This window comes from Bos indicus x Bos taurus, chromosome 3 (genome assembly GCF_003369695.1).
Source record: "Bos indicus x Bos taurus breed Angus x Brahman F1 hybrid chromosome 3, Bos_hybrid_MaternalHap_v2.0, whole genome shotgun sequence".
Lineage (NCBI taxonomy): Eukaryota > Metazoa > Chordata > Mammalia > Artiodactyla > Bovidae > Bos > Bos indicus x Bos taurus.
The window spans coordinates 16,265,584-16,281,952 of NC_040078.1; the positions used below are offsets into that span (position 1 = coordinate 16,265,584).

General features: G+C 40.7%; 1 protein-coding gene and 1 non-coding gene across 30 annotated transcripts in view; both read right to left on the bottom strand.

Moving 5' to 3' along the window:
* UBAP2L (ubiquitin associated protein 2 like) overlaps positions 1-16,369 on the bottom strand; it is a 47,987-nt gene that overhangs the window by 11,384 nt on the left and 20,234 nt on the right. For all 29 annotated transcript variants that reach the window (XM_027532241.1, XM_027532315.1, XM_027532306.1 and 26 more), the window contains 11 exons: positions 14,987-15,072; positions 11,397-11,568; positions 7,914-8,112; positions 7,183-7,460; positions 6,855-7,027; positions 5,621-5,810; positions 4,190-4,244; positions 3,638-3,812; positions 2,638-2,710; positions 1,371-1,566; positions 1,192-1,280 (listed from right to left, as the gene is read on the bottom strand). In XM_027532241.1, coding sequence (XP_027388042.1) covers positions 1,192-1,280; positions 1,371-1,566; positions 2,638-2,710; positions 3,638-3,812; positions 4,190-4,244; positions 5,621-5,810; positions 6,855-7,027; positions 7,183-7,460; positions 7,914-8,112; positions 11,397-11,568; positions 14,987-15,072 — 1,686 coding nt within the window. The remainder of the gene's footprint in view (positions 1-1,191; positions 1,281-1,370; positions 1,567-2,637; positions 2,711-3,637; positions 3,813-4,189; positions 4,245-5,620; positions 5,811-6,854; positions 7,028-7,182; positions 7,461-7,913; positions 8,113-11,396; positions 11,569-14,986; positions 15,073-16,369) is intronic.
* Positions 5,188-5,324, bottom strand: LOC113890612. The gene has a single exon (XR_003510570.1). It is a non-coding gene; the product is annotated as a small nucleolar RNA SNORA58 (small nucleolar RNA).

Sequence of the window (16,369 nt, forward strand, 5' to 3'; positions counted from 1 at the left end):
AGTTAACTTTATTTTACCACTATTTTTCTCCTTTAGCCTTCAAAATATGGCTTAAAATTTATCTCTCTCAGAAAGGATTCACATTTTACTCTATTGGGTACTAAGGTAGTGTGTTAATTATTTAAAAAGTGCTACTGGGTATTTCATTTGTATGATAATCTAAACTCTCTGAGGGCAAAAACAGGTGTTTTGGGGTTTTTGGGGGGAGTATTTACAATGCTGTGTGAGTTTCAGGTGAGTAGGTTCTCATATACCCACTTTTTTTTTTGATCCTTTTTCCATATAGGCCGGAGAAGGCAATGGCAACCCACTCCAGTATTCTTGCCTAGAAAATCCCATGGATGGAGGAGCCTGGTAGGCTGCAGTCCATGGGGTCGCTACGAGTCGGATGCGACTGAGCGACTTCACTTTCACACAATGGAGAAGGCAATGGCAACCCACTCCAGTGTTCTTGCCTGGAGAATCCCAGGGATGGCAGAGCCTGGTGGACTGCCATCTATGGGGTCGCACAGAGTCGGACACGACTGAAGCGACTTAGCAGCAGCAGCAGCCATATAGGCCATTAGAGTACAGAGTTGAGTTACCTGTGCCATATAGTAGGTTCTTATTTTATATACAGTAGGTATATGCATGTCAATAGCAACCTCCCCATTTATCTCTCCCCTCCTGTATCCCCTGGTAATCATAAGTTTGAAAAACAGGTATTTTAAAAAAATGTTTTTAAATAAATATCCTTCATCTTAATAAGCACTGAATACATGAACCTGACACAAAACTCAGCAAGACAAAAGACTACTCCTGTCATTCACCTATGCTCAGAGAACCACGGACTAACTCAGGGAACTCTACTCTCATCGGGTCAGAGCCAGCACAGACCCCCAGGGATTAGGAATCAATCCAACTAGAGAGAATAATTTTCCAGGAAACTGTGAGGGATTCCAGTTAGGCACTCGGGCCTTCAGCTTCTGAGGCCCAGTAATTGTTCCACACAGAGAAAATACACAACAGAGGACCTAGTCTAGGTTGAGTCCTTCCTCTTAAAAAAAATTATTTCCCCCTGAACTACAAAGATTAAAGACTACACATGATAACCGCTCATTTATTATGTATAGTCTTCCACCTGAAGTCACAGCAATAAAGACTAGGCATACCACCTTCCTCTTTTGGAAAAGATCATTCAGTCTCACTTACCGGGTAGGCATGTAACAGCCCTGGAGCCATAATATATGGATTAGGCAACAATGGCGGGACCCCAGGAGGGAGGTTGGGAGGAGCTTTTCCTAAAAGAGAAATTATATTTTTATCCTGTCACATCATTACTTTGCTCCTCCATCCCAAAGGAAGGCAATTCAACTTCTACACAGGGTTACCTGAAGTCGTAGCAACTGAGCTTCGAGTGGAGGCTGTGACGGTAGAGTTGCTGCCTAGGCTGAGGCCCAAGCTACTGCCACTATTGAGACTGGAGGAGACACTGACCACTGGCGGGGGAGCAGAGACTGTGCTGGATGTGGTGGAGAAAGTGCTGGAGGAAGAATGGAGATTCGCCTCACTCTCCACGCTCGTGTGCTTCAAAAAGGCAGTGCAGTGGAAAAGAGGAGGAGGAAACAGTGATTAGTCTAACAGGTCAGGAAAGACATTCCCTTCTGTTGATTTTAGCACACCAACTTCCCAATTAAAGAGGCTGAGGAAGGGTACTGGTCATCCTTTGCCAAAGTAACTAGAATAAATGATTAAATACTCTCCAGCTACACATTCTCCAAGATTTATCTGGTAAAGATGGTTAGCAACGGACCCACTGCACATTATCACCCTGTTCAAAAAGCAGCAGAGCGAGTAGGGACAAACTCCCCAGAAACCAATACTGACTGCCCAATAAGGAGACAAAAGATAAAGTTAGGTCTGAAAAATACATTATAAATGCCTCCTCGCCCACTCTTCTTTGCTAGGCTAACACAACAGACAAGTTCACAGGCTAGAAAAAAGTACAAATTCTAATGCATTTAAACCTGAAATAGTGTACTGGAAGAAAGAGAAAATCCTAAGAAAGCCTTAGTCCTCATTACCTTGTCCCAGGCTTTTGACAAAACAGACATGCTTTCCCTGAAACAGGTCCTTTTGAAGTGAGTTTTCTTCCTTACCATCTCAGCTTAATTCCACAAGTATAGTTGTCACAAAATCACAACAGTGAACTTAATTCTTTAGCTCAAAGTGCTCATCTGGCCTTTACTTTCATAGGATGCCTAGACTCAAACTGCTTATTTTCAGGACTCAGGTTTGACAAATCCCGGAGTGAGAATGGCTGTATCAGTTAGAAAACAATGTTCTTACAGAATTTATCACAGCATACATAGCCCCACCCAGTTTCAGTGTCTTTAAAAAAATTTAAAAAGTCGTATACTAAGGAAAGCCATTTCCAGGGCTTTAAGAATTGGCCCACAGCTCTGCAGTATTTCTGGATTCTTCTGCCTTTCTTGGCTTCAAGTATACTTTTACTCCTTTTCCTGCAACCTTAGATCTGTTGTCATTTTGCCACCTCATGAAGAAATTTTCAAGAGTTGTTTCTTGGGAGAATCTTATGGTTGGATAATTGTTTGAATGTAATAAGACCACATTTCCTTTTACCACATTCACACTTACCAAAAGAGTGGATGTTGAAGTGCGCCCAGAAGATGTTGATGACGAAAGGGTATTCTGCTGAGTAGATAACGTGCTGTAAGGATAAAGTGGTTGCCATTAGCCACAGTGCTATGGTTATTGCCTGACGTGGAGCTTCAGTCAAGAACTGGGGACTAGGCTAGGGACTTCCCTAGTGGTCCAGTGGTTAAGAACCCACCTGCCAATGCAGGGGACACAGGTTCAATTCCTGGACTAGGAACTAAGACCCCTCATGCCTCGGGGCAACTAAAGCTCATGCACTGCAACTACTGAAGCCCACACGCCCTAGAGCCTGTGCTCCGCAACGAGAAGCTACTGCAAGGAGAAGCCCGCACACCACAACTAGACAGTAACCCCGACTCCCAGCAACCAAAGGAAACCCATGTGCAGCAACAAAGAACCCGTGCACTGCCGTGAAGACCCAGTGCAGCCATAACAATTAACAGAGGCCAGACACAGAGAACTAATTTGTGGTTGCTGAAGAGAAAGGGATAGAATTGGAGTTTTGGGTTATCAGATGCAAACTAGTATATACAAAGAACGAACGAACAATAAGGTTCTACTGTACAGCACAGAGAACTATATTCAATATCCTGTGATAAACCATAATGCAAAAAATATAAAAAAGAACATGTATATGTATAACTGAATCACTTTTCTGTACAGAGAAATTAACACGTCATAAATTAACTATAATTCAATTAAGTAAAAAAACAACCCAGGCAAAAAAGGCAGAATATGGGACCAAACAGATCTGAGATCGTAAGGTCAACACAATAGTCAGCAAGGGGTAGTGAGCAGAGCCCAAAATAAGAATGGGTTTTGAAAAGGGAAAAAAGCCTCCTCTGTCTTTACTTCCCATAGCTTGTAGGTCATCCACTTAGATAATGTGGTCTCTGCTAGGCAGAGAGGGTAAGACAAAACCAGAGAGCTCTGTTATTACTATTCACCAACCCAAACCTCCATCCTCACCCCAAATCACCTGCTGTGTTGTGTGGTGGTAGTATTTGGAATCTCCTCATTGTGGCTCAAGCCACCCAAGGAGGATGAGTGCTGATTGGTTGTTGTCAGTAAGGAAGCTGCAGATACCGTTTCACTGAGAGGGGGGATGCCAGAAGTGGAAGGTGAGTCAGATTTCACTGCAGAGCCCGTAGCACCTGGAAATAAAGAAAGGAATTCACATCATCAGAGGAAGTTAAGAGGTGACGACAGTCCTAGGCTGTCCTGAAGATAAGAGTGTGAGTGTGTAAGATATTTAGTAATGGACCAGTAGCATTTAGGTGCAATCTTTTTTTTTTTTTTTAATTCCAAGCATTTCACAGAACCAACCAATGAAGGAAACCAACAGAGAACCTGAAACTTAGGAAGGTTTGAGATTAAACAGCAAGGTAGAAAAAAAATCAAGCTAAGAATAAAACCAATAGTTTTGATCACTGAGGCAGGGGTCTTTTCATGACAATCTACAACATGCAAAAATATTGGAAGGGGAGTAAAAACACTGTAATTTAGAGGAAAAAGCCTGGAGGACCCTTACCTTCAACAGATTGCGTGGTCTGTAACTGCGTGGCCTGCACAGAACTGAAGCCATTCTGGTAAGAAACAGACAAACAAGAATAGATTGTTAGTACACCGACTCAGTTTAATTTCTGCCAACCAATTTCTTTCAGAGAAATTCTGCAAGTTAACAGAAGGATTAACATAATGTACACAACCCAAAGGAAAAACAACAAAAATTTAAAAACATGAATGGATAAGCAAGCTGTGGTACATATACACAATGGAGTATTACTCAGCCATTAGAAAGAATACATTTGAATCAGTTCTAATGAGATGGATGAAACTGGAACCTATTATACAGAGTGAAGTAATCCAGAAAGAAAAACACCAATACAGTATACTAACGCATATATATGGAATTTAGAAAGATGGTAACAATAACCCTGTGTATGAGACAGCAAAAGAGTCACTGATGTATAGATCAGTCTTATGGACTCTGTGGGAGAGGGAGAGGGTGGGGAGATTTGGGAGAATAACACTGAAACATGTATAATATCATGTATGAAACGAGTCGCCAGTCCAGGTTCGATGCACAGTACTGGATGCTTGGGGCTGGTGCACTGGGACGACCCAGAGGGAGGGTAGGGGAGGGAGGAGGGTTCAGGATGGGGAACGCGGGTATACCTGTGGCGGATTCATTTCGATATTTGGCAAAACTAATACAATATTGTAAAGTTTAAAAATAAAGTAAAATTTAAAAAATAAATAAAAAATAAATTGCTATAACCTCTTTGGAAAAAAAAAAAAAAACAATAAAAGATATACCGACCCTGTGTGACCCAGGGCAATAAGAGGCAATGCCCAAACTGCTGAAGAGATCCCGAACCCCAAACAGATAAAGTGAAAGTGAAGTCGCTCAGTCGTGTCCGACTCTTTGTGACCCGTGGACTGTAGCCCACCAAGTTCCTCTGTCCATGGGATTCTCCAAGCAAGAATACTGGAGTGGGTTGCCAAAATCCAATGATCCCTCGGGGAGGATGTGGGAGTAAGACAGTTCAGCCAAACCACTTATTCTGCTGGCTGCATCTGACAGTCACTCCACATTTCCTCTGGCATATGCTGTCCCCCTCACCAAGCCAAGACATAGCAAGGTGAGGTCTACTGATATGCACTCAGAAGTCTAGCAATCAGATTTTCCAAGAAAATAGGTACTGGAGACTGATTCTACTAGAGAGAATGAATCTTTAGTGCAAAGAGAATGATCTTCTAGCTCTGAATCTCCAGGATTAGTGCACAGAACTTTTTTTTATTTCACCAACCACAAAAATGAGGTTAAGCTTCATAATCAGCATTTCAGAGATATCTTAAAACCATCTGTCAAAAAGTATAACACTAATATTTAAGAGACTTTAAGAGACTTTGTCTGCTACTCTCCCAACCAATGCCCAGGGGCTAGTGAAGCCAATACCTTTGCCTGAGTCAAGTCCTTTTGGGGTGATGAAGAGATGGAGCTGGGGTACCGCCGAGTCTGTGTGGATCTCTGTTCATATAGAGGGCCCTGAGCATTATTTTGGGAGGTATAGGTTGTCGACTGAATTGGGCCACTCTGATAACCGGACTCCTGACTCTGGTTAGATGAAATTGTGGATGAAGATTCACTGTGGGGAATGGAGAAGGAAAATCTCAAGAGAAACGAATAGAACAGATCCACTGATACTAAAACAGTGGAGTAAGTTACTCTAGTAACTTACTAGAGTTGATTACAATCAACTTATAATCAAATTGATTATAATCAAAAAGACAAACTTCAAGAACAAATAAAAGATACTGCAACAATTTTCTCCTGACAACAGTAGGAATTTCCACATCCTATAAAGCCAGGTATCTAAGCTAAGAATCGAGCTTAAAAACATTTTCAACTCTTAAAGGAAGAGAGAATTTTCTTGTGTCCCTACATTCTGCTGTTATTAGAAAAAGAGGCTAAAAGTCAGTAGAAAGGATACACTATTCTTGGTCCCTTTCATATAATCGTAACAAGAACCCTAAGCACAGGAAAAATCACCTTTTGCTCACTTTAAGGAATTCTGAGTTCCTGGCTCTCTCAAAAAACCCAAGAGTAAAATTCTCTTGAGAAGAACTTTAAAAATACTCACATGCATTAACAACAATTATGATTCAATAGAGCTAGGCTGGGGCAAGACATCTCTACTTTTAAATTCTAAGGACTTAAAAAAAAAAAAAACTAAACCCACCTATTACTCCCGAATTCCAGGATTTTCTATTGCCTAAGATAGACTTCCCTGATATCTATTCATAGGAAATAGGAAAGGTTCTACAGGAAAGGTTTCTTTTAATTCTGTAGTACTAATTTTACCTCCTTCCTAGGAGTTCAAAGTTACAACCTTCATAGGCTTTAAATCCACAGAAAAGGTCTCAAAGTGTCAAAAGCACTGCCAATGTACTTTAAAGGGGGGGTACACATCTCTAGGAACTGTGCCTGGACATTCTGTAAGTACCCAAAGGATATATTCTATCTGTTTGGTTATGGAAAAACCTAGTAACAAAAGTGCTCAACAAACTGCTACAAGTGGCTGCTTTTCCTTCAATCAGAGCCTTGGCTGTCCAGAGTTCTAGGAATCAACAAGAGACTTACAAAAAGTTGGAAAAGTCTAAAAGAAGTCTATGACAGCTGTTTCCTCTACCTGGCCGTGCTGGTATAGAGGCTACTTGGAGCCTGGCTTGAAGAGGCGCTCGTGGTGGGGGTGGACTCATAATCAGAAAGGACAGGCTCTGACCCAAACTGCAATGCCCCAAACTGCAGGTTTAGCCCTGAGATATCTGCTGAGCCAGGCATCTCCACAGCCAGAGCAGGAATCTGTAGAGAAGATAAAGAAATGGTTTACTATAACCTTATTGTAAGACTGATAGCAAACTTCCACATCAGACTTCTAAACTACATCCTTACAATCTCAATTCTCAAATCCCACACCCCTTTGCCCTAAAATAATATCTTTCGAAAAGTTCAAATACCTTAGAAGTCAAGGAGGCTTTTTTCTTCTGCTGTTTCAGTTTTTGCTGAGCCGGCTGAGGGCTGGAGGATTGGTTGTCTGAAGACCCAGGAGACATTTGTGGAGCCGAGGTGGATTTGCTTGGCAGAGGAGAAGATGGGGGTGGAGGTGCGGCTGTGGAGGTAGCCACAGCAGGTGGCTTCTCCTGAAGGAACACCTCCATCATGGTTGAAGACGGGGTGAAAGCCTGGCGCTTTGTAAAGGGGCTGTGCACTGTTGAATCATTTGGGGTCTTCAAATCTGCATGAGGAGATCCAATATGTATGAGGCCAGAGGTCCTCATTGACCTCAAGAAAATACTATTATTCTGTGACAACCATTGGATTATATCAAATCAACTACACTGCCTTTGTAAGAAAGCAATCTAGAAATGGCCCATATTCAGAGAATAAGGTCCTAAAACGGCAAAGTTCATAAACTCTTCCAAAGGCAACACACTGTTTTCAAATACTGAAGATAAATCCAGGAAAAATCCAAAACATCCTCACGTCAACAGAAGACTGCAAATGTGTACAGGGTTAAATTTGATGAAAGAGATATACAGCCTCAACTTATATATTTATTTATTATTCCCCAGCTTTCTGAACTGAGCCTTTCTGACAAGGGGAAATCAGTGTGGGAACTACTCCTGCCAGCCTCTTGGCAGTAATCCTCCAACCCTTAAAGAATTCAGTCATTTTCCATCTTTCTCACCATACTGCACCAGCGATGGGGATTGTGTGGTAGAGCCCATGTCCCAAGAGGAGGTGGTGGTGGTTCCAGATTGAGAATGCTGAGCTGCCAACTGAGCCAGGGCCTGAGCAGTCTTGAATTGCTCCAAGAACTGAGAGCCTGTGGTGCTGCCGCCTTTAGCTTCACCAACATCACCAAATCCTTTCCCTAACATGCTCACCTGTAGATCAACACAGTGATTAGAGAAATCCACAGCCAAATAACCTTGTTCAGCTACTCAAAAAGACACTCATCTGGGTTAAGAGTCAGTATAGATATAAAGAATGTCACTAAATGGAATAGTCTATTACAGCGTAAAGTCTGGACTGAGACTGTCTAGACTTAAATCCTGGTTAAGTAATTGTGGAAAAATGACTTGTAGTTAATCTGTACCTCATTTTCCTCATCTGAAAATAAAAGTAGTATCTCATAAAGGTGTAGGAGGATTAAACAAATATATAAAAAGCATTTAATATGTGCATGATACATAGAAAGCACTCAAAAAAATTTAAGAGCCATTAAAATTTATACCATTGCCATCACCCTTCCCTCCCTCCTCCTCAGAGACTTCTTTTTCTTCTTTGGCCATGCCAGGTCTTAGCTGCCTAACAAGGGATCTTTAGTTGTGGCATATAGGATCTAGTTCTGAACAAGGATTAAACCCGGGCCCCTTGCACTGGGAGCGTGGAGTCAGCCACTGGGTCACCATGGGAGTCCCCAGGAATTTTTTTAATGACTGGAGGAGGGGTCTCTCCCCATTTTGAATTTTTAAATCAACTGATAACTGATTACTAAGATAACATGAAGATAACATAAACTTTCACTTCAGTCATTAATGCCTTTGGGCCTTCCACTGAAAAGCTCAAAGGGAACAAAAACAACTAACTGGAGCTTCTCCTCAATGCTTCTAGTAACTAGCAGAGACAAAAGAGCGAGATTAGGGGCCAGCCCAGCTTCTGCACTAGACAATCGTGATGATAAGAGAAAAATTTACTCTCGCTGCTTCTGGGGGATCCCCAACACCAAGTAAAACTACCACCCTAGACCAGAAAATTAACCATTCTAAAGAAACTCTAAGGAGATTTAGTCTAGTCTTTCTTAGGTTCTTATTTAACCACATCATGATTTTCATCATTAAGCAGCACTTACACAAAATCAATCTGCCCAACTCAAGGTAAGACTTTTTCTTTCCACTTCAGTCTGAATTTCAAGATTATACAAATAAAAACAAAAACAGCCAAAATCTAGTTGAAAGTACAGGACTGTAACAGAGAAATGATCCCACACAGCAATGATTACCAAACACTGCAAGCATGAAACATTAAAGACAAAGAAAATTACTTAATATTCACATATTGTGATAATAAGGGCTCCTATATTACTTACATCCATTAAATTTTTAGGGAAATTAATCCTGTAATTTATTCTGAAAGGAAAAGAACTACATTAAATAGCACCCTAATTAACACAGGTAAAAAGAAGGAACTTATGTTTAACACATCACACGACACACATTAAATAGAATGTCAGGGTAAACTGGAAATATACTGACATTTTTATTTTTGATGAGAATTTGGATTTGGGTATAAATCCTAATGGAGAAGGCAATGACACCCCACTCCAGTACTGTTGCTTGGAAAATCCCATGCCTGTTAGGCTGCAATCCATGGGGTCGCTAAGAGTCAGACACGACTGAGCGACTTCACTTTCATTTTTCACTTTCATGCACTGGAGAAGGAAATGGCAACCCACTCCAGTGTTCTTGCCTAGAGAATCCCAGGGACAGGGGAGCCTGGTGGGCTGCCGTCTATGGGGTCGCACAGAGTCGGAAACGACTGAAGTGACTTAGCACAGCATAAATCCTAAATTCCAGGCTTTAATGGTAATTTAAAGTGACACAAAGCACTTAACCCTTTTCAAATCATCTATATTAGGGGTTGGCAGTTATTTTCTGATCATCTTTGTTCCATTTTCTTTCTTTCTTTTTGGTCCCAACACTTCTCTCCCTTTCTCTTCTCTTCTACCTTTTCTCACCTGTCACCATTCATATATGGCAGAATATTAACCACCAAATTACCATTAACACATGAAATTATTTTAGGATAACGGTTAAAAACTAAAAAAACTTCTGGATTAGAGGCTGACTCAGCAATTTTCTAGTTGAAGCAATTACTATTAACATAATCTTACTACTAGAAAAATCCAAGTATATGCATATACATTGTCTCTTACCTCTTGACAACCACCAAAAAGTAAACAGACAGGAAAGTAAAAGAAAGAAAAAGCAGTACTTTTAGGATTTACTGACCATAAGTTAGTCCTTGTATCGTCTTTGTTTATTTAGCCTTTCCCGTAATTGATGACCTTGAATTTTTAAAAAATAATTCTGAATCAACAAGTCATTTGTTGTTAAGTGCTCCAGGTTAACAACTAATACCACCACAGCCACCACATTTGTATCACTTTTACTCATAATCTTATCTATCTTCCTGAAGCCGTGTAAGATAGGCACAGCAAGCACCCTTATCCCCACTTACGGAGAAGGGGAGAAACAGTTATTATATGGGCAGATTCAGGAAGACCTCAAGTTTTTAGAAGCCTAGCTCAGAAATGTACGATTTAAATACATACATATGGTAATTGTGCTCTATCAAAAAACAGGGAAGTGCTACTACCTCTCAACATTTAATTACTATTACTAATTAGTATTAGCGTTAAAATTGTCATTGATTTTCTCTCTTCAAGAATAATAGAAAATAAGGACTTCCCTGGTGGCCCAGTGGCTAAGACCCCACATTTCTAATGTGGGGGCAGGGAGAGAGGACTGGGTTCAACCTCTGGTCAGGAAACTAGGCCCTGGATGCCACAATTAAAGATCCTGCAGGCCACAACAAAGATCTAAGATCCCACGTGCCACAACTAAGACCCAGGACGGCCAAATAATTTTTTCCCCCAAAAATTACATTCCCCCCGCCCTACAAAAAAAATACATTGTTCTGCACCATAAGTACTCAGTAAATGGTGTCAGGGCTTCCCAGGTGGCACAGTGGTAAAGAATCCACCTGCCAGTGCAGGCGATATGGGTTTCATCTCTGGGTCAGGAAGATCCCCTGGAGTAGGAAATGGCAACCCACTTCAGTATTCTTATTTAGAAAATTCCCTGGACAGAGGAGATTGGTGGGATCCATGGGGTTACAAAGAGTCAGACACAGTGAGCAACGGACCACAAATAAAATGTTTATTCATTTTTATAAGATGATTTGGTCTGTCCAGACCTAAATCCTCTCCTAGAGCTATCCCCTATTACCCAAATCAACATTTCTACACTCAAGTCTGCTTAGGAAGACAAAAGATGCTTTTTACCTTGCCCCAAACCTTTCAGGTGTCACTGAAAGGAATTACTGTATTTGTACGTATGTGCTGGGGTTGCAGAAAACTTTAAGATATACCTTGTTTCCTACTTACCATACTGTGATGAGAAAACGTGTTCCCTGAAGCAGGCTGTGATATGGCACTCTGCTTCGAGTTACTGAACACCAGAGGCTGGGCAAGAGAAGGAGCCTGAGAGGGATCCAGATTAGATGAATCATTCTCCATGGAAGATGGTGTCTTTCCCAACAGAACAGCAAGGTCAATTCTAGTGGAGAGAGAAAGTTTGATGAATAATGACAGAACATTCTTATCTCCAATACCCGACTTAGATTAAGGATAGATCAAAAGGAAGTCACTCCCCAGAAACACAAAGCCCTAAAATGCTGAACTCATCAAAAACAACAGATGTATAAGAGTCACAATAGTATCCAGATGTATTCCAATGGAGCTGACATCCTTAATGTTGTTTACAATTTTAATTTTAGTGAAATTTTTTAACTTAATGAAATGTCAAATGTTAGTTTTAATACAGCAGCTCCATAACTGGCCCCAAAATTCCTAACTTTTACCCATGATTTTAATACTGAATACCTGTCATGACCAATATCTAAGACCACAAATAGAATGCTGGCATCCTCAAGTGGCTTTAGAACAGAAGGATTTAGGCAATTTTTCCCCCAGTTTTTAAAAAATTCCAAAAGTCACCTGTGGTATAATAAAGTATATACTAGTATATACTTTATATATCCAAGTATATCCAAGTATATACTATATACTTGGAAAAATTTCCTTAGTAAGAGGGATATCTTTTATTTTTCATAATTGGTCCCTTTCAACCACAGTTTAAGATAATAGTTACTCAGGGAGGGGGAACCCCACACACATAGTTTTGAGAAGGTGGCTGGTCACCAAAAACACCAAGAAAGTGAATGAGAGTTGGAACTTTCAACCCTACTACACTCCACCCACCTCTAGGAAAGGAAAGGGAATTAGAGATTGAATTCAATCACCGATGACTTCATCAATCATGTATATGTAATGAAACTTTGATTAAAACCTCTTCAACAGTGAGATTCAGTGAGCTTCTGGGCTGGTGACCACATGTGACCCACAAGGAGGGCAGAACACCCAGAGAGGGCTTAAAAGCTCCATGCTCCAACCCCCACACCCTGGCCTGTGCCTCTCTTCCATTTGGCTGTTTTGGAATACTGGTTAAACTAATAAATCAGGAATGTCAAGCAAAAACACTTTCCTGCATCCTATCAATCATCCTAGCAAATTATTGAATCTGAAGAGGGGGCTGTGAAAACCCCCAAATTTGTAGCCAGCTGAGCAGAACTGTGTGAGTAGCCTGGGTACCTCTGAAGTAAAGGCTGTTTTAGGATACTGAGCAGTCACCTTGGGTCTGTGCTAACTCTGGAGAATTACTGTCAGAACTGAATTAAACTGCTGAACACTTAGCTGAACACAGAACCTGTGTGGGAAAAAAATCAGATATTTGGTGTCATTAAAAACAATAACAACAATTAACCTCTGGTAATGACATCCTGAACGTCCTACTCCTATCACACTTCTTATTAGGACATTCTGAGTCAGTTCAGTTCAGTCACTCAGTCGTGTCCGACTCTTTGCGATCCCTTGGACTGCAGCACACCAGGCTTCCCTGTCCATCACCAACTTCTGGAGCTAGCTCAAACTCATGTCCATTAAATCGGTGATGCCATCCAACCATCTCATCCTCTGTCGTCCCCTTCTCCTCCTGCCTTCAATCTTTCCCAGCATCAGAATCTTTCAAATGAGTCAGTTCTTTGCATCAGGTGGCCAAGGTATTGATTGGAGCTTCAGCATCAGTCCTTCCAATGAATATTCAGGGTTGATTTCCTTTAGGATTGAGTGGTTTGATCTCCTTGCAATCCAAAGGACTCTCAAGAGTCTTCTCCAACACCACAGTTCAAAAGCATCAATTCTTCAGCGCTCAGCTTTCTTTGTGGTCCAACTCTCTGACTAGATGGACTTTTGCTGGCAAGGTAATGTCTCTGCTTTTTAATATGCTGTCTAGGTTGGTCATAACTTTTCTTCCAAGGAGCAAGCATCCTTTTCACCATCCACAGTGATGCTGGAGCCCAAGAAAATAAAGTCTGTCACTGTTTCCTCATCTATTTGCCATGAAGTGATGGGACCAGATGCCATGATTTTAGTTTTTCTGAATGTTGAGTTTTAAGTCAGCTTTTTCTCTCTCCTCTTTCACTTTTGTCAAGAGGCTCTTTAGTTCTTCTTCACTTTTTGCCATAAGAATGGTGTCATCTGCATATCTGAGGTTACTGATATTTCTCCCAGCAATCTTGATTCCAGCTTGTGCTCATCCAGCCTGGCATTTTGCATGATTTAATCTGCATATAATTTAAATAAGCAGGGTGACCGTATACAGTCTTGATGTACTCTATTCCCAATTTGGAACCAGTCTGTTGTTCTGTGTCCGGTTCTAAATGTTGCTTCTGACCTGCGTACAGATTTCTCAGGAGTCAGTTAAGGTGGTCTGGTTTTCCCATCTCTTTAAGAATTTTCCATAGTTTTTTGTGATCCACACAGTCAAAGGCTTTGGCATAGTCAGTAAAGCAGATGTTTTTCTTGAACTCTCCTGGTTTTTCTATAATCCAACAGATGTTGGGAATTTGATCTCTGGTTCTTCTGCCTTCAAGTTGGATTCTGGGCCAATAACTATCATGAAAGTGAAAGTGAAAGTCACTCAGTCATGTCCGACTCTTTGCAACCCATGGACTATACAGTCCATGGAATTCTCCAGGCCAGAATACTGGAGTGGGTAGCCTTTCCCTTCTTCAGGGGATCTTCTCAATCCAAGGATACAACACAGGTCTCCCACACTGCAGGCAGATTCTTTACCAGCTGAGCCTCAAGCGAAGCCCAAGAATACTAGAGTGGAGTAGCCTATCCATTCTCTAGTGGATCTTCCCAACCTAGGAATTGAACTGGGGTCTCCTGCATTGCAGACAGATTCTTTACCAACTGAGCTATCAGGGAAGCCCTACAGCTATCATATCCAGGTCCAGAAATAATTCAAGAGTTTTTCAGGGGATAAAAATATTCCCTGACAAGTGTTATCTCCCTCTATTGACTCCAATACTTATGTTCAAGTCCTAAAAAATTCATAAGATAGATGCTAGGGGAAAAAATGATCATCACACCCAGTTGGCTAGAGCAAAGACATAATTATAAAGCAAGAGAAGAAGCTATTGAACAGTTCTGCAAATTCCGAAATAAATAAAATCTTTCCACTTTTAGCTTTTCTTAACCTGATTTACTGTAAGTTTATATTATTCTAAGTTTTAATCAGTATCTGGGATGCTGACAAGGCTAATGTGTGTGTGTGTATATATATATATATATATATATATATATATATATATACATTTTCTTGATGTATGTATTAATGAAGGACTATCTGGAAGAAGTTAACTTCAAAATTATACAGATATTCATTTGGTAGATAAACTACTATCAACTCTTACAAAAATCTACCTATAAACTAAATAGGAGTGTAATGTGATTTGATTCTATTATCAACACTATGGGAGTTCATGAAGGGCCAGTACCACTCCTTCCTTACAGCTCACTTAGCAGATCCCTCTGAGAAAAGATACTGACAATTCACACCACACACTTGCCTCTGACCAGCAGTGATTGTCACATTCTCCGCAGGCAGAGGCACTGAAGACACATTAGAGGCAGTGAAGATCTTGGTCTCAGAAAGCTGGAAAACAGAGGCATTAGTCACTCCTAGTGTTAGGCTAGTTACAGTCCAGAAACCTGGCAGAGGTAAGGGGAATGCAACATAAGAAAAAGGGAAAAACTCCTACAAGTGAGAACTGTTTACCCTAAGAAATCCTGAATGGACTGACTTTCAAGCCCCTTCTATCTATCTTCTGTAGATCTTATCAAAAGAGAGAGCAGAATCCATGAACCCAATAAAATCTAGTGGAGTCACATAATATGCACCCTGAACTTATAAGAAAGTGAATATGCTAGACAGAAAAATAGAGAAAGCCCCTTTATATTTTCTCACTATGCCTCCCAACTCCTACCTCAATCCGAATCATACTTTATCTTCCACTAATCCTCTCAAAGGAAGACCCCAGCCAAAATGAAGACAGAAATAAAAATAATTCTTTGCTTTTGAGCAGGAAGGGCCCAAATTCTGATGTGCTGAAGTTTGCAGGAATAATTTTAACGTGTTTTGCCTTAAAACTGACTTTATTACATCTAGTCTCTCCCCTATAAGACATTAAAATCAAGTAAGTCAATTGCAGGGAATAAATATTTCTACTATTCAAAGTTGATTTAATTTTTTTAACCATGCTGCCCAGTTTGTGGGCGCTCAGAGTTCCCCAACCAGGAATTGAACCCTGGCCCTCAGCAGTGAAAGTGTCCTAACCACTGGAACACCAAGCAATTCCCCCACAACTTTAAAAATAAGTTAAAAAAAAAAAAAACTTTCTGATTGAAACCTCCCCTCTAAAGACAGGAAATCCACTCCCCCCAATATATCATTCTCTGAAAGGTGGTTAAGCAGACAAGCCAAATCTTATGAAGTATTCACAAAGCAGTCTAGCTCAGCTACAATAGAAAAGAATCACACTCTGATGCTGATGCATCTGGAATTTTAAAACTCAGCCCTGAAAACCAAAACAGCTTGACACACCATTTCCTCTTACCATATTCTGTCTTGCTTGAGTAAATACAAAATACAGGAAAGTTCATCCATGATCACTATAATTCACAGCAAAGGCTTGACTGTGACCAGCCATCAGCAAAATCCCTTTACTCAGGTACTACTCCAATGAATTCACATAGCTGTTTATGTGCCACACATCTATGAGGTTTCCAAGTTTAGTCACTGCAGAACAGCCAAACCTACATTTTCATCTCAATTAAAATCATCCAAGTTGGGCTCTGAGTACAATAACAAAATGGGTTTCAGAGTCAACCAAACTTTCACCATGTACCCACCTCTAAACCAATTACAGGACCATACACCAAAGCCTGAATGT